At 33.6% G+C, this 19,604-nt stretch overlaps 1 protein-coding gene across 3 annotated transcripts in view; it reads left to right on the forward strand.

The window, feature by feature from the left end:
- LOC109110177 (SLIT-ROBO Rho GTPase-activating protein 1-like) overlaps nucleotides 1-19,604 on the forward strand; it is a 95,905-nt gene that overhangs the window by 34,830 nt on the left and 41,471 nt on the right. For all 3 annotated transcript variants that reach the window (XM_042744304.1, XM_042744305.1, XM_042744303.1), the window contains exons 3-6: nucleotides 5,377-5,539; nucleotides 13,514-13,576; nucleotides 17,509-17,691; nucleotides 18,852-18,980. In XM_042744304.1, coding sequence (XP_042600238.1) covers nucleotides 5,377-5,539; nucleotides 13,514-13,576; nucleotides 17,509-17,691; nucleotides 18,852-18,980 — 538 coding nt within the window. The remainder of the gene's footprint in view (nucleotides 1-5,376; nucleotides 5,540-13,513; nucleotides 13,577-17,508; nucleotides 17,692-18,851; nucleotides 18,981-19,604) is intronic.

Genomic DNA, 19,604 nt, shown 5'->3' on the forward strand with positions numbered 1-19,604 from the left:
AAAATTTGTAGGAAAACAGAATAAGTACTGGTATTTTTCTACCAGAACATTATCTGTTAATTATACAGACATTTGCTTCAAGCCTTAAACCTAACACAATGCAACGTGTAATTCTAAATACTCAAAAATTCCTTCATAATAGCATAGTACATTGTGCTGTATTATTATAGACAATTCTTGTCAATTGTCATAATGCTACAACTTTAGTAGCTCATATATTTGCATTATATCTGCCCTATAGTTATCAATGTTGTTTAATATTTACTGTACTAGGTTCTATCCACATAGTGTATTCATATACATATACATATTCACTTAGTATCCAATGTTTAGTGAGCCGTGTGGTTAAACTTCTCCCAGATGACACTGTCGTCGTGGCGACACATCGACTGGTGCTTAGTTTAGTGCACGTGTTTGTTGAGCTAACAGGCATCACATACTGTTTGCCCAGGGAGGCTGCTGGACTCAGGATGGGAATTATTTCATTATATGCATCATCCAGCAGCCACTCCTTGAACACCAGATTTTCTTATGATTATCTATCATTTAGCAGATGCATTTTAGACAAATAGACCTTCCATAAGGACACATCCCCTCTAGGAAACTGAGTTAAAGTGCTTTTTTATATATTATATTATAAATCTCCTGTAGGAAACTGAATTCAAATGCTTTTTTAGGCTTTGAACTTGAACTTTTGTCCTTTTGGTTGCATGCCTAAAATGAAATGAAATGCACTTAGGCATTAAGATTTATGCTTTGCCCCAGTAGGGTTGGTTTCAGTTGTCTGTGATTGTACCTTCATGCGCATTCATTTGATGACCTTGTTGTAGAATGCCAAACCCTCCAGTGTAGCGCTCTAGTTTGCTCTGGCACAATCGATGAGCTGTCAATATAATGTTTGTGATCTGCAAGATGTTTACACCAGCAGCGAATGAAGCTCCTCTGGCTACAGTGTTGATGTAGTTACTGCATCACTGCATCACTCGTGTTTATACCACTGCTGATGATCTGTTGGGTTATTTTGATATCAGCAGATTAGGGGCACATTCATTTTGTGTAGAAAACCAAGTCTAATTCATCTGGGTAATTGCCACCAGTGTAGTTGCTGTATATAGACTTGCTTACACATAGGAAGTGGAACATGAATAAAAGATGCTGTCTTTGAAAATTTAGGAGTTTTGTAATGGCTTTCCTATGGCGGTTAGTAGCAGTGGTCTTGCTACTATTAAGTTTTTAAGACTTATTTTGCCATTCTGTTTTTACCCTATAAATGTAATTTTACAAAGGATTAGTTGGAAAAAAAAACAGTTATTTTTTACTCACATTTTCTTACAACATTGTATGTTTTTTTTCTTCCTTTAAAATAAAAAATTTAAAATTTAAAAAAACCAAAAAATTGAATAACAATTCTAAGTAAGTTTTTTTTTTTTTAAAGTGAACTGGTTGATTTGTTCAGATTAAACTGAATGACTATCTTAGATTTAAAATATAGCGCACAAGTCATCTATACTTATTTTAAGATACTTGACGTATTTATTTACTTAACAGATGTGGTCAGTGTTATTTTGGTATAATACTATTAGTATTAATATGTAATTAGATTTTACTTAATATCTTCAGTTATTGTTTAACAATTTTTTTGTAATTTTGTGTTTTTGTCTTTTTTTTATTACTTTTTAAAAATGACATTAATTATTTTAAATTTATATAATTAATAATTAAAGTTTTATTTTTATTTAAATTTTAGTTTCTGGAATTTTAGTTTATTTCAATTTTAGTTTCTAAAATGTACATTAATTGTAATATAAAAAAAAAAATTAAAAAAAGAGAGTAAATATGTGTATATATGTATGTATATTTAGATATTTTTTTTCACTGGTCGGCGTAAAGATTCTTCAAAATACCTTTTTTATTCTGTGTGTTCCACAGAAGAAAGTGAGTCATCATGAGGGTTTGGAAAGAAACGAGAGTTAAAAACCAAACAAAACAAGTTTTCACTTTTGGGTGAGCTATTGCTTTAAAATTGGTTTTGATGCACCTTCATTCTTTCCCTTTCTGTCTTTACTCTCTAGAGTAATTTGACATTTTTAATCAAAGTCTTCCGTTCCCTTGAAATGATCTAGTCAATGCTCCTTGATTTCCATCAGCTTTCTTCATTCGTTGTTTTCTCCTTTAAAATCGTTTTGAAGTTTTAAGATCAAATTCTGCTCTGTGCAGTGATTTGAGAGCAAAACGATGTGAGCTGTGCATCAGTACATAGTGGAGAGGTGATCACTGTTGGTGCTTTGGAGAGAGAGGTGGTTGCTTGGTTGTTATTTAATCTTGTCTGAGCAGTACCACTGATTTACTGCAGCCTTTAATGGTGCAGCTGACTCTCTGATCTCTACTTAGCAGCACTGGCTGCTTTTGTATCAGTTCTGATTAGTCACATACTTTCCAAATTAACTCATCATGCCTTACAATTACTCATCCTGACAACAACTTCTCCAGTCATCATCCCTCGTGTTTTATCCACCATGGCAGTGAGCTTATAGACTCTATGATTCAAGTGAATCTCTGTGATGGAGCTGTATTGTAAATAGTTGCATACTTTTATAAACAGTTTTTATAATTGTTTTTATTTAGTAGTTTTAATTGATTTAGTTTATTTTAGTGCACTTCCTCGACTATTATCATAGTTTTTGTTGGATTAGATTTATTTTTATATTTTCTGTTTTCAATTAAATTTTTATGGTTTTGAGTAATTTTTTTTTTTTTAATCTGTAGATTTTTAGTATATATAGTTTTTTTTATAATTGTTTTTTATTTAGTAGTTTTAATTGATTTAGTTTATTTTAGTGCTTTTTTCATGCATATTAGTATATATTTTAGAAATTCTTATTATTATTACCTAATATTGATTTCATTTTTATATATATTTTTAAAGTAATTTAATTATATATATATATATATATATATATATATATATATATATATATATATATATATATATATATATATATATATATATATATATATATTTTAGTATTTGGAGTTAAACTAAATGAAAATGAGAACCTTTGCAACTAGCTGAAATAAAGTAGTTGAAAATTTATTCTATTTTATTTCAGCTAACGTTTATTTCAAGTAAGCATTTGTATAGTTTTAGTATTAGTAAACAATAATAACCCTGCTATTACCTGTTGTGACACACTAAACGTTCTTTTTATATATTTAACTTTAAATTTTTTGGTATATATTTATGCATTTATTTGCATATCATGTAAGCTCTAGATATAGGATGTCATATTCCCATATTCCCATAAATATATAATTTAGAATGTCTTTATTTAATAACTTAATGCAAGCTCTCTTTCTCTCTGTTTTCATATTTGTATTCATTACATTGTAGTATTGAAAATAAATGTGATCTTTCACACTATTATTTCCATTTGTGTGGTAGAATTTCTCTATTATTCTCCACACAGCTCAACACCAGGCATGACTTGGCCTTGTGACTTTAATATTACTCTCTTTATTCATGCATTTCAACGCTCAAGAAGCAAAAGCTATTTTTTGCTACTCCATGAATCCGAATCACGTGTACACCTTCAGCTTCCTGACAACCCAGCTTGACTCCGCCACATTCTTAACATGCAGTACACACTTGATGCGAGGAGGAGAGCCGAGTGCATGCTCAAGAGGCTGAGACAGTCTTTTGAAAGGATTTACAGTAATTGCAGACTGACAGAAAGTGCACAGGCTCCCATAATTCTCCCTGCAATCTGAATCCCCGGCGTGTTCATATTGCGGCCGTGCATCTTTAGGCTTTTAGCTCAATTAGATTATCCATTTGATCCAGTCTCACATAGATGACTGATCATTCAACCCTGGCTTCTAAACAAGCTGGTTACTCCAAGGAATGTCTATCATCTTAGAGACTTAAGGATTCTGTTTGTTTCCTGTTTTTGTAGAACAATGTCAAGGTTAAAACTAGATTTATCGGCTCTGCTCGTGCGGATGCACGCTTTTTTCTCTACTTCCATTGGATGTCATCAGGCCGCAGACCTTCACCTGCAGTGATGAAATGCATTGCCTGTTTTTCAGGGAGGGTTAAGGAGGTAAACGGAGCTGAAAAAAAAAAAACTTCCTTTACTTGCAACTAAATCTCTATCAGCTGCCAATATCACTTTCTCCTCAAATGCAATATTTTTCTCTGTTTTTTTGTGAGACTTGATATAGCAGCCATTTCTGTTACTATTGCTCATATTTAGGAGACTGTAAGACTGTAAGATTTTCCTCCATGTCACAGGTATTTTGCATCATTACTTTTTTTTGGAAGAACAAGAATCTGGAAGGAGAAACAAAGAACTTGATTGCAGTTTAAAAGTAATAGATACATTACATATTGTGATTTTGCTCCAGTATTCATCTTGTTGTTATGTTGATAACTTTCTTATCAGAAGATGAGTTTTTAGAAATTTCAACTCAAATCAATATGGTTATTTACTGTACACTACTGTTTGAAAGTTTGGGGTTAATGAAAGAAGTCTCTTATGATCGCCAAGGCTTCATTAATTTGGTCTCAAATACTGTGAAGCTGTAAGATTTGTTTAGAAATTATATTATAATTTAAAATAACTGGTTTGTATTTTATTATATTTGTGAAATATTTTATGCTTTGTTACTCAAGAACCATGTCTTATTATCAATTTAAAAAAAGGTTTTGCTGCTTATTATTTTTTTGTTTCTTTATTTCAAGATTATTAGATGAATAGAAAGTAAAAAAATATGAAATTAAAGTCTTTTGTAGGTCAATTTTGATCAGTTTAAGGCATCCTCACTGAATAAAATTAATTTCTTAAAAAAAAAAAATCTTACTGACCCCAAAAAGTAGCTAAAGTACAGTTAGTCTGCTATTATCATAAAATAAACTGTCACATCTGATTTATTTTTTTGTCCTAATAGAAAATAATTTAAATAAAAAAAAATTTAGATACAGTGTTTGTCAAATTGCAGGTATGTTATGATCTGGGGAGAGTTCTGACCCAGAAACTTACCGAATGTCCCATATGTCCCAGAAACATTGATGTTTCACCTTGATTTTAGGTCTGAGTCTTGGTTCTGTTGCTGTGCAAGAACTCTACAAAGTATCCACAGATCATGCATGCTTAAATAGGCCATGTATCATCAAGGGAAGAGATGAGAGGGATGTTAATGTGTGTGATCCACGTGAATGGCTCTTAAAGCATCCTGATGGGTTCTGGGAAGATGGATCTGTCTGGGGTTTCATCCAGTTCATGAGTTAAGTGCACAGATGGTCCTGACAGCTCGCAGACAGGAGCCTTTCATTAAGTTTGATCAGTGTCTCTTTCTCTGTTTCTCTCTCACATGCAGGAAAGACCAGAATCTCCTGTCTCCGGTCAACTGCTGGTACCTGTTGCTGAACCAGGTTCGACGGGAGAGCAAAGACCATGCGACACTGAGCGACATTTATCTGAACAACGTAATCATGCGCTTCATGCAGATTAGTGAGGACTCCACACGCCTTCTGAAAAAGGTCAGAACTGTATTCGATTACATGAACTGTCAGAAGAGTCTCAAAATAGGTCTCGGAATAAATTCTTAACTCCTCAAACCATGTTGATTAGTTTTTTTCTTGGGTCTATGTATGTCACTGCACCGCCCACAAGGCTATCGGCGCATCGGCACAAGACACTTTGCATTTACGTCATAAGATGTGCAGTTGGAAAATGGAAAAAAGCTCTTTGTTAAACTAGATTGCCACTTTCTTTTTTCAGTCTTGTTTTGTTTAACTGTCATTCCTCTTTGTTTTTCTATTCTGAAAGCTATTTTTATTCTATTGCATTTTATATTACTTTCATGCATTTCCTGTAATATTTCTGGATGGTGGACTCTAAAAACAACTTTACAGCAAATGTAAGCTGTTCTTTAAAGCAGTTGCTCACCCAACAATGGAAATTCTGTCATTGTTTACTCAACCCATCATGTCGTTCCAAATTTGTAAGACTTACTTTCTTCTGTAGAACACAATAAAAAACACAAAAAAATATTTTTAAAATCCATTATAAATGTTACATCACAAATTTTACTTCACATTGGTCTTCACTTTTTGGAAACAAAAACGATCTTTTCATTTGTAAAATATGTTCTGCACTCATTTCTTTGGAACAACATGAAGTGATTGAATGATAACGAATATCCATTTTTGGATGAACTATCCCTTATCAAATAAGTGAAATAGTACATCACAGACGCCTGAAACTTTGTCTTTATGACAAACTTGTTTTCTGTCAGCTTCGATAGATCAGAATAAACGTAGATGGCAGCTATTTGTCGAAATGTGTATAATGCATAGTTTGCCGTGATTCTCATTCTTGTGTAATTACTTTTAGGCTACTTGTGTGATGCATTATATGACTAACCATTCTGTGATCATTTTGGGATATGTACTACTTCATATGCAACCTCTGTGTTGCTGTATAAAGAGGACTTTTAAAGTGTACCTGTGTGTAATTAGGTCTGGCTTAAGCAAGATATGGGTTTCGTGTGGTTCAGGCCAGGGTTGTTTGTGTGCCTGTATTCGCTCGTCAAATTTACAATGTGGGTCCGGCCATACGGGACCTCTGCTTCTGGGCTGTGGTTCTGTTCTGAAAAGTTCCTAAAGCCCGAGCTCTAATCATGGCCTCCTGCCTGTTGTTTGATGTCTGCGGCCCCATGACCGAGACGACGTGGCGGTCCCTTCAGCGCAGGCCACAGAAGGGGGACAACTCCCATACAGATTATGTGCTGCCATGCATGCGAGTCATATGAGACGACCACAACAGCAAATTACAAGGCTGGAATGTAGGAGGTAAAAGTTTGGTCTCAAACAAGGGTTATTCAAAGGGCTTGACCAGCAGCTCTGAGATAGTTAAAGGGACTGTGAAAGGGAAAAATGAATGTTCTATCATTATTTACTCACCATGTTGTTCATTATCGGCATGAGTTTCATTCTTCCATGGAACACACAAGATAAAGATTTTGGCCGCTTTTTTGAAAAAACAACAATATTTTAGAACTAAAGCTCAGAAAAATGTAAAAAGTGCCATTAATATGACATAAAAGTGGTCTAAATGACTACTCAACCTTTTTGATTTCAAAGCCCCTCATTTTCCACAACAATATTCAAAGACCCATTAGTTAAGGATAATTAATTTTTTTTCCCAAAATTTCGTTTCAAAGCTTGGCTTTACTAGAAAAATGTGTATTTATTATAAAAATATCCATGCCAAATGTCCAAGTTTTAGCATTTTATTAATTGGCATGACTTTCCTAGATCTAGAAATCTGGGAGATCTCATATGTTCAGCTTTTCCAAGATTGTAAAAATCTTTTTTTTTTTTTTTTTTTTTTTTTTTTTTTTGGATTCATGGTTGTTTAGGCTTGTTTTAAAACTTGTTTTATCTGTTTTACATAATTTTAATTCTTTCGGAAGTTTGTCGAAATTCTTGTTTGGGAACCATTGTTTCTTGTTCCAAGTCTTCTCAAGGCATCTCATAGCATTTTGTGAGAATTTAAGACTTTTAATCACAGAAAAGCATGACAAGCATTTGCTGATGTCCAGTTTGTGAACGAATCATTCTTTTGAGTTGGATCTTATCAAAGAATCATACGATCCGGTTCAAAATCTAGTCCGAAATGATTCATTCACCAGATCAAACTGATCCAGTAAATGGATTCGTTCCATACACATTGCAATCAAATGCCTTCAGAAGACTCAAAATGTAGTCTAAGAGTCATATTGACCACTTGTATGAGACTTTCATCGTACTTTTGAACCCTAGTCTGGAAAAACTGACAAGAATATTCTTCAAAAGTTCACTTGTTTTGCTCAGTGGAAGAAAGTAAGTCACAAGGGTTTGAAAGAAGTAGATAATGACAGATTCTTCATTTTTGGTTGAGCCATTCCTTTAAAATGATGCCATATTGGTCTGATAGAGTGTTCTTTCATTGTCACATACTAACACAAGGGGATTACAATAAGCAAGGTTAAATACTCTATTATGACAAAAGAGCCAGGTGTTCTTTGTGCTCCTCACAGCTGTTTTCATTAGAATGAATACCTTACACTCAACGATGATAAATACATCTGCAGCGCAGTGGTGGAGGTGTCCTGGAAGAACTTTAAAGACCTCATGATTCATGACAGAAACTCTCGATAGAAGAATCCTCAAAACAAAGCTGATGGATCTGTATCCCTTAAGTGGCTAGTTATATAACAAAACCACCTCTTCCACAAAGCCTCTTGCTCTCTGCTGTCTGTGTTGACACGAGAGTGGCAGAAGAGAGAGGGCAGTGGGTTGTTTCCCTTGAGGGCGATGGATGTTGTTGGTGGGTGGCAGTCATTCACCCAGGGTGTTGAAACTGCTCTTCCCTGTAATCAGTGCGCCCCGCTTCCTTTGATCACAACATCGTTTCAGTAATGAGCCACACATACAAGACAGCAAAGCCCCTGCTGTAACCTCAGCCCCCCGAGGCACAGCTGCAGCAGAGAGGCAGACCTCAAGAACGTCCCTTAAGAGACTTGTTAATGCCGGTCACTATTATTGTTGCTCAGATTTGAACATCCAATATTAGATTTTTTTAAATTAAAAAAAAAAAATCTTTTTCATATTTTAATATATGTATAACCAGTATTGAATATTTTTATAATGCATGTTAATTTCCCTAATTTTTATATTTACGTGAATAATAACACTGTAAAAAGTAGTATCAACACTGTTAAATGTAATATCTGTTGTAGAAAATGGCGAAATAAATATTACATTTTTCATACCTTTGTGATAGTTCTAGCATTTAAAATGGTTGATTTTTTTTTTAACATTATTAAATAGTATTAATAGCATTTTGATATCGGCAGTTTATTTGTTGTCAACCATAACATAAAGTAATTATTGATATCAGCTACAGGTGTAATGTTTGTGAATTATTACAATATATTTACATTAGCAATATTTTCCTTTGATTTTAATTTGCATACACATTTTGTATTTTATTAACAGGATCGTGTTAGAAAAGTGAGATTAATTTGTTCTGGAGATAGAGTGCACTACTGTTCAAAAGTCTGGGGTCAGCACATTTATAAAAAAAATCTATTCTTTTAAACACCAAGGAATCAAAAAAAATCCTATAAAAATAATTCATATAACACAAAAACAAACAAACCAACATTGATAACAACAACAAATGATTACATGTACAATTCATATAACAGCTGTGCATCCAACCTCATATGGCTCTCACCTTCACTGGAGTACATGTACAATGAGGAATTCCATCATGGTTGGGCAGATTTTATCACATGTATTTTGTTTTCATTATTTATACAACATGCTTTTTTAAACACTTTTAGGTTATTTATGGAATCCAAGGTAGTTTTTGAATCCTACTCCAGAGGTTGCACTCAGAGGAGATGTTTGATCTTCTAAAAGTCATCATTTGTTTTACTGTCAATACATTACAGTAGTTGATGAATCCTTCCTCTTTACTAATTGCATACCATGTATTTAGCCAGTAGATTCAATGATGCACAATATTGAAATTACATTTTTGAGGATAAATCCCACTGTAAGATCCCTGATGTTAACTTGCAGTGTAGTAAAGCAGTCGACAACAGTCACGCATGTTAAATGGCACTTTATTTAGTACCCTACTTGGCCATGCAGTACGCTGCCTGCTGCCATAAAGCGTATGACACCCCCCTCTTTCCGACATGACTGGCTTCATCATGGCTCCTGCACATGATGCTGTCAGCCCTCCCATGTTCATGCAGTGAAGTTTGTACATTTTTTATAGACAGACTAATTTTAATAGAAAGATGTTATCCTCTATACCCAGAGGCTTGATATGGTTATATATAGAGTCCTTAACCAAGTCAACTAGCAGACAGTAGTGCTACAATGATACAACTTCTCATGTATAGACCCAGCTTCTAAGTTGCAAGGTCTATAGCTACCTACACCTATTTTTATGTTCATTTTGTAATATCGCCTAAAAAAAACGCTTGATGGAAAGAATGCCAAGATGTGCATAAATTCTTAAAATGTGCATAAAAAACTTATTTCATCCTTAATTTAGCTTCAGTAATTAAATTGGCATTCTTATTTCAAATCTAAATGGTACAAAACCCTACTTCCCCACTAGGGTTGAACAATTAATTGCATTTGCGATAATTTCGCGATATGAAAAAACACGATTTTTCAACCGCAGAGGCTGTAGTTACACTCTGTCGGGTGACACGTGAGAGTTAAGAGGTGTGTTTGGCTTGAAGATCGATTGGTGTATGACATCAAAATATGGCGAGAGAAAACATAAGGAGACGTCTGCTCTCTTATAGTTCTCGCAGTACTTTGATGACACACCGATCGGTCTAAGCAGCGCTGCTTCAAGTCGAACACATCTAAGCAGTCTTCAGAGGAAGCATCAAGTTGGCACGCTACAGTTTGCGGTTTGGGGAACCCCTCCAAAAAACGCGTATTTTACCCCCTGGAACGCATTTTTTACCGTTGGCCCCACCTCGAAACACAATTGGGCTAGTTTTGAGAAGCAACTGGGAAGGTTTTGTTGTGAAAACATGGCAAACCTGGCAACCCTGGCACGCTACACACGGAAATGTTTGAAAGTGTATATATGAACGTACTTCAAAACGGCACATGGAAATTACTCAAGCAGTGTCAGTGTTACATTGCATTTCATTGCTGATAATATATATAATAAGGTAATATATATATTTATATATATATATATATATATATATATATATATATATATATATATATATATATATATATATATTATTATTTGTTTATTTAAAGTCTGTCTAAAATTAACAGACAGTGTTTAAAAAGTGCACTCCACATGTTTACATATGTTTATTACAGTGACTTTGAATTACCTAAAGTAGTCTGGTAAAGCAACAAATTTGTTTTTATATTTCTGCAATCTACTTTATTTTGTGTGATTTGTTACTGACTTTCATATTAATGTTTACACCAGGCTTATTTGTCACTACTTTATGTTGTCATAATTTTTACATGCTTAAAAGGTTGGAAGTTCAACAAATCAGTCAATATACTACTGTGATATCAATTCATGCATCACCTAATTTCATCGTAACATATAGGCCAGGCCTACAGAAAAGAACATTTATGTTGTATCTATCTAATATTGTGTTGGTCATCCCCTACACAATGATTTATAGCCTGTCTTTGTTGAATAATACAGAACATGAAGAGCTTTATAAAATAATTGCATATTAAATCGCAAGCAATATTGGCAAAAAAAAATTGCAATTAGATTATTTTCCAAAATCGTTCAGTCCTACTTCCCACAGTCCACAGCCCTAATCCCAATCCCCAACCATCTCTATTCCAACCAAAATATCCTGAGCCACCCTGGCTCTCCATGTAACCGTGGTTGTCAGTTTGACCATCAGCTGGAAACAGTTATGTAAAAGGCAGAACTGGCTGGTGTTAGATGAGCCTGAGAGGAAGCCTGATTAAAGGCTGAGCTTTGGCATGGCACGTGAATAATCTCTCCAGGCCTGTTTGGATCTGCATGCCCGGGTGCTGCCTGTACTGTTCTGTACGATGAGTCACGGATGACGAACTTAACATTTAGCGCAGAATTGTGTGCCTCTGAGATCCAGCGGGTGTGTTGAAGCACACACATTTACACACACAGCTGTCAGCTCTTGTGTTTGCTCTTGAGAGGTTGAGTGTGGAACAGCAGTGTGGGTGTTTGTAGATCTTAGCTAAATTATTGTGACTCTTGACCTCCACACGACATGTGTGACCTGTTGAATTAAACTGAGTTCAGTTAGATGGCTGAAAGAGCGAAAGTGTGAAAGCACTGAACTCACAGAGCTTATGAAGATCATGTCTAGGTTATATTTCACCATTAAATAATAATAATAACAATTACATTTAGTTTTTTTTTAAATTCTCAATTTACAGTATTGTCAATAAATCCTACTGTTTACCAAAGAAAATACATTTTTGGTAAATTTTAAGATTTTTGGGGAGATTTCATTGCATTTGTACATTTTAATATATATATATTTTTTTAAAAAAATGTATATTAAAATTTCAATTATATTTTATTTTAATATTTTATTTAAATATGATGCCTATTTGCTTATTATTATTATTATTTGTAATTTTCATGAATATAATGTCGCATGAATCCAGTCACTTTTTAATTTTTTTGCAACAGGTGCAAATGATCGTTGCGATGGAAATTTAATTTTAAATATGACAGAATATTTGGGAAGCATCTCTTTTGATAGGTTGGTTAATGATGATACATTTATATTCAGTGTCCTGGCGGACTGCAAAAATATGGCCATAAGAAAATGGTTAAAGCCACATTCTGATGATGAATGGATGCATACTCAACATTTATATTATGAAAAGACTTACTATCTCTCTGAAGAACTAAATGGAGTCTAAAAGACTAAATGGACTGAGTGCATTAAACCCATGCGGCCAGATTTTCATTGAATTGTTAGGATAGATGTATGTAATGTATTTTGGTTTATGAAGGTAATAGCACCATGTCACGGTTACTGTAGAAGGAAAAAAAATAGGAATATGTGTATATATATATATATATATATAGATATATATATATATATATATATATATATATATATATATATATATATATATATATAGTATGTATATATATATATGTATATATGTATATATATATAATATATATAGTATATATATATGTATATATATATATATATATATATATATATGTATATATATATATATATGTATATATATAGATATATATATATATGTATATATATATATATATATATGTATATATATATATGTGTATTATATATATATATATATATATATCTATATATATATGTATATATGTATATATGTGTGTGTGATTTTATTAATTAATTATTTATAAATATCTACATCTTGTACTTACATAATTTATAATATTGGTGACATTCACTAAATAAATTAAATGAATAAATAAATACATTTCCTTAATAAACCCACATAAACTAAAATGATGACAGCATCTCCAGTTCCTTCCAAATTCATGGATTGAGAGTATAATTTAGTTTGAAGGACAATCTGGCCTCTGAAGATTGACTGCAGGTCTTGCTCAAGCTCTATCAGAAGGATTCGCTCATAGCATCCTTGAGCACTGGGATGTTGGAAATGCTCGTGGAATCAGATTAGTAGAGATATAAATGGGTTAGTGAGAATCTTGAGTGGCCTGCGAGACAGAAAGATCAGGTAATCCACACAAGCTGCAAAAGTTGAAGCAAACAGTTGAACTGTAATCCTTGAGTGTGAAGAATGTGCGCCCACATACAAATCCCTGATAAAACTAACATTTTAATTGCAGTTTTATTTTGTCAAACACTTTGTCAATGATTTTAATGTGATTTGATAGCTGATGCCTCCTCTTTTTTTTTTGTTTCTCTCTCTCTTCAGAGTAAAGAAATCACCTTTCAAATGCAAGAGGATTTGATGAAAGTCCTCAATGAGCTCTACACGGTAAGTGCCCTAATGATAACACTCCTGTCACTGACAGCTATATGTTGTGAGCTCTGATAGCCGATCTCTTGTGAGAACATAAATATTTAGTATTTCATGCCTATACTTCTGCCTCTAGGCTGCACCGGGCAGTGAACTATGGTAAAAGACCCATAAAACCGCTTATAATTCACACATACATTCCTCGTCTCTGACCTTGGTAGATTACGGTGTTTGCACCAATAATCATTGGTTTATTCTCAGACTTTATTTGCAGCTGTCAGGCCCACCGCAGTCACTTGGAAGATGCATGTGTCCTTTGCTTCCCTTGTTAACAAAATAATAATCTAATCCAATCCCAAAAAAAAAAAACAACACCAAACACATTACTTTTCCTCTCCTCTTTTATTTTATTTCTAAGCTAAATTTAACATACCATACTATTTTCCTTAAAAGTAAAATCTGTTTAGTTTTGTTGCGTTGTACTTTATTAACATGTCTAAACTAAATTATTTGGAAAAAGTGTAAATTAAGTGAGGAATTATGTATCTTCAGTGGTAATGTTCCAAGTTTTTTGTCTTAACTAGCCATGAGTGACCGTCAAAAACAACACAAAGCAAGACATTTTGACAGAGAATTGGATTCTTTTTCTAACTTATTGAGTTGCTAGTTTCTCCCATGGTAAAATGCTATTTGCCCAAAATCTTACTCTTCATAATTGTTTTTAAAACATTAGATTAGATTTTCAGATTAATTGATTTTGTCACTTTCAATTTCTAAATAAATAAAAAAATAATATTGTGAAGTATTGTTACCATTTTCTATTTGAATATATTGTAAAACATCATTTATTCCTGTGATAGCAAAGCTGAATTTTCAGCATCTTTACCTTAGTCTTCAGTGTCACATGACTTTCAGAAATCATTCAAATATGCTAATTTGTCCTCAAGAAACATTTCCTATTATTATCACAGTTAAAAACAGTTGTGCTGCTTAATATATATTTTTTTTATATTCTTTGATGGATAGAAAATAAAAAAACTATTTTATTTGCAATTATTTGAAGTAGAATTTTATTGTTTATTTTATATTATTTTGTTTATTTTTATATTTTAAAATATTAATTTATATAAAAACAAGAATGAATAGATATATTTTTGTATAATTTTAAGAATATATTATTTTTACATTTAATTAAAACTTTACTGAATTAAAGTATTAATTTCTGACCTCAGACATTTGAATGATAGCATATTGGACAAAACTAATCTGGTTTCAGTTAGAAATGTTGATTTGATTTCTATCTTGATTTGCATTCTCCCATCATAAGAACCCATCGAGAAAATCAACCCCAGATTCTTTCATTTTTTGAAGCTGTCACATTTGTATTTTCTGAACGTTTGATCTTGTAATCATTCCACACACCACAGCATCCTTTTGATCATTGTAAAAGTATATCATCCCTTTTGACCTGAATTACCCTTCGGGAGGGAAACACTCTTGTGGGACCGTTGCATCAGAAACCCTCCATGCAACCACAGCCAGTAAAATAACAGGTCTGGTGTGACTCTAAAATTGGTCCTTCTAAAACCAGCAGAAATGTAAACAGAGTTCCAGACCAGTAAGTGGAGAGCAAGGCACATGGTTTGGTCTGCCATCCTAGCCATGTGTCTAATTATACAGCCGTGGACAGCAGTGCACTGTGCTTCTCCGACTGTACATATTTATGAACAATATTTAGTTTGGTCCACGTTTTATAGTCTTTTGAGGCCCTTTGAGGCTTTACTGTACCATGAATTATAATGCTGCGTGACTGCCGCTGTGATTATAGCCTGGACTGACCCGGTGTTCGTGGTCTAATGTGAATGGGTCCTTGTAATCAGCTTGGTGCTCAGTCACCTTTGATTGAGGAGAAGGCAAGCTGATGAGCGGAGCTTAGCGCTTTAGCATTAGCGTCAGGCTTCGCAAGAGGCTTACAGTGCACAAGACACAAAAACATTACATTTACATACTTCCAAAATTGTTTAAGGTTTTATTCCTTCCACCTAATTAAGCGTTAACATGTGCTTCTAACAGACAGCCAGGAAAAAGAAATGAGAGGACAGCACAACAGCTGTAATTGTTCCTGTCTGTCTTGTTAGCATTGCATGCTAATGCTCATATTTAAGTTTGGAAAATAAAACAAACACCTTATCCTTAAAAGAAAAGTCCACCTAAAATATATACTCACCCCCATGTAAGTCCTAATATGTGAAAGCAAAAAAAATATTTATGAACCTAAAAAAAATAACTCCCATTCTGTTGACAAAGACTACAATATAATTCAAAAAGAATACAAAACAATACTATAAGAACTGAAACCGTATAGTCACTTATATTCTTTAAAATATCTTCTTTTGTGTTCCACAGAGAAAAGAAATGCATACAGGTTTGTAAAAAACAAAGGGAGATTAAATTATGACAGAATTTTCATTTTTGGAAAAGATTATCCCGGAGCATGAAAGTTTGGAGAGGATCTTGTTACCATTTTTGCTAGGAATATTTTTTTTGTTTGTTTTTTTAATGGTTGTACTAACAATTTTTGCCTGACAGGTAGAAAACTACTAGTCAAAAATTAAATTTATATTAAATGATGGACACGAGCCATATCCACTGTTATTTTAGTATAATTAATATAGGCTACTTTTATAGTACTTATTAATATTTTAGTATTTTTAGTTTAGTTTTAGTGTGTTTTAATAGTTTTGTTATGTGCTTTTGTCATTTTTATTTTACAAATTATTATTTTTTATTTTTATTTTTATAGCCTTATTTATATTTCAGTATTAGTACTAGAAATTGTAATTCTTCATATTAAAATTACTTTTTAGTTTGATTTAATTTCTAAATTTCTAATTTTTAAATTTATGTTTTAAGTATAATATTTTATTTCAGCTCTTAATCACTGAAAACAGTTTTAGTCATATCAGTTTTAGGTAAAAATGGAATATCATAGGGTTCAACCACCCAGAATACAACACAAAAATACCATAGTCATTCACTAAAAAACACTACAGAGCTGTGCACTTTCAAAACTTCTATTTTCTCAAGAAACTGGCATTTCATATATTTCTAGGAAAAGAGAGTCTGGATCAGCTGCGAGCACTGTTCAATCATGGCGTGCCGATGTTACATCAGTTACAGCGTGACAAAGCTTTTAGCGTCGATTAAGCGCTCGCTCTTTGTGACGAGTTTGACATCGTAGGCATAATTAGTTTGTTAGTACAGGCTCATATGTTCTGAGTCGCATCCTAATGCTCGTCATAAAATTCATCTGGATATGACAAATAGCCACCTAACCAAAACAATGACTCAAGCCGTCTGAAGCAGCGTTTACCATTATGTGGCACATTCACTTCTCAATAATTGGATTTCTTCACGGGGGTTTAGCAGTCTAATGTGTGAAATGTTTACTTCATTTGAAAATGGCTTTGGGTTTGATGAAAGAAGCTGAGTAAGGTACAGCATGAAAACTGTACTGATTCTGTTTTAAAATGACTGCAGCTTACCAGCGTACTTCAAATACATAGTTTTACCAGTGTGCAATGGTTTCAGTCTCTCTTATAGCACCAGTAAAATGTTTTTTTCTTGGTAAAATAAAAGCTCCATCATGGCTCATTAAGAAGCTAGTATTTTGTTTCATTTGGTTACACTTTGAACATGCTGATTTGAACAGAAATGCAAATGAAGGTATATGAAAGAGAAAATGATGCATTTATGTTTTGTCTTAAAACATTTCAGTTGGTGCTTTTTGGCTTTACATAACAAAAGAAAGTTTCTCTGAAGGAGAACAGAATTGATTTGTGTCAAGTGGGAGGATGAAAGTTTTTTGGCTCAGACGAGCAGCTGCTGCACCTCTCTAGAGCTCAGCTGGCTGTTGTGGAACTTTAACCTCTGACCTCTGGGTCCCGCAGGTGATGAAAACCTATCATATGTATCACACGGAGAGCATCAGTGCCGAGAGCAAACTGAAGGAGGCTGAGAAGCAGGAGGAAAAGCAGATCGGACGTGTTGGAGATCCCGTCTTTCACATCCGACTAGAGGATAGACACCAGAGACGGAGCTCTGTGAAGAAGATCGAGAAGATGAAGGAGAAGGTAAATAAGAAATGGTATTTAGTAGTTCATAACAACCAGACCACGATGAATCATCCAAAGAAACTATCAGTTGTAAGAATCAAGTCATAACTCATATGATGGAATGTCTGTGTCATACTGTACTGAAAAAAGAAAATAAAGAAATATGAATAAAAAATAATTTAAAGAAATTAATGAAATACATTTTAAAGAAAATGACACATATTTTATATTTTTAACATGACTATTTTTGACAGTTGAGCACATTTAAACAAGCTTCCATATTTTTTATATATTGTGTTTGTGTGTGTGTGTGTGTGTGTGTGTGTGTGTGTATTGTGTAATATATATATATATATATATATAATATATATGCATGCACACACACATTTTATTTTTAATTAAACAAGTTCACAGTAAATAATACTAAAATCCTAAAAAATAGGTCTAAATTAATTTATACAAAATGTAATGTCTTAATTCTTTTTATTTTGTGGGAAATATGACCCATATTCCATTGTTTGTTATGTGTTTTCTCATACCGTACGTAAAGCACAACAGAACATGTTGTACAAAAAAGTATATATTATTATTCTTGTTATTGTTGTTATTATTATTGTTATCATGATGAATGAACTTCCTTCTGCACCTAAGTTTTATGCGCCAGAAATGTTTTGTTCGAAGACACGCCTGACCCCGCTTTCACAGGAATGGCAACGTTTTATGCTCTTAGTGTATCTGTTTTGTGTTAAAACCCGTGACAAATGATTTAACAGCTGTGGGATTGTTTTTTCCATGGATGCTTCCTGGAACGAGACATTGTGGGATGGTTAAAATATGAAAGTTAGAGTGAGTCACTGTCTGTTGGTCAGTCAGTTAAATTAGTCGACTAAGTGGGTCTGAATGTTAGTAATATCCTTACTGATACAGGAAATGAGCAATACTTGATTTTTTTGTAGCCACATAGATGTACCATATTGGTCTATATATGTCTGTATAGCGATTTTTGCAGTTTATATGCTTATATGTCTTCGTTGGTTTATTTTTGGACGCATTTGTTCTTTGTCACAGACTGCATGCAAAGATAAATGCTTGCTTGCTTGTTTTTATGTTTCAACCCGTTTTCTCAAATTCTGTTTTGCTTCTATGCTCTCTCTCTCTCTTTCTCTCTCTCTCATCAGAGGCAGGCCAAGTACTCGGAGAACAAGCTGAAGTCGATCAAAGCTCGGAATGAATACCTGCTGACACTTGAAGCCTCTAATGCTTCAATCTTCAAATATTACATTCACGACTTGTCTGATTTAATAGACGTAAGTACTGGGGAATGAAAAGGAGGTTCAGGGATTCTTCCACAGACGAAGAAACTTTGTGTGACAAGTAGGACAGTTATAATTAGAGTTTCAAACTGACCTCAGGTCTGCTGGGACAGCTAAATATGACAAGGACTGCTGCCATTTTCATCGGTGCATCTTTGTCTACACCTGCTTTGATCTGAGGAAATGCATAGACTCCTCAGCGAGAGCTCTGTCAACGTTGCATTCAAATTTAAGCTCTTGAGATTATAAATGCAGGTGTGTCTGACAGGAATGAGATGTTTTAAAAAATACACTGTGGTTAAATTGCATTCATTTCCATATCTCCAAATAACCACACAAACCTGTTTTTAAAGACATTTTCTGAAGGCCTGATTGTCAAATGCATTCGTTTGAGAGAGAATGAGGAGCTTAACACAACGTCTGTGGAGAATGAGGTGGTAAAAAATGATCCTCGGCATAGAGGATAAGCAAAGAAAATAATGGTGGTTTAAACGAGGGTGGAGAAATAAGAGGCCTTTTTTTTTTTTTTACAAAAGTTTGAGACCAAAGGAAAAAGCTTTTATTTTGCATTTTGAATTTGAGGGGACCATTTGCATTAATTTTACAATTTCATTTTCA

This window comes from Cyprinus carpio, chromosome B18, assembly GCF_018340385.1.
Source record: "Cyprinus carpio isolate SPL01 chromosome B18, ASM1834038v1, whole genome shotgun sequence".
NCBI classification, from domain to species: Eukaryota; Metazoa; Chordata; class Actinopteri; order Cypriniformes; family Cyprinidae; genus Cyprinus; species Cyprinus carpio.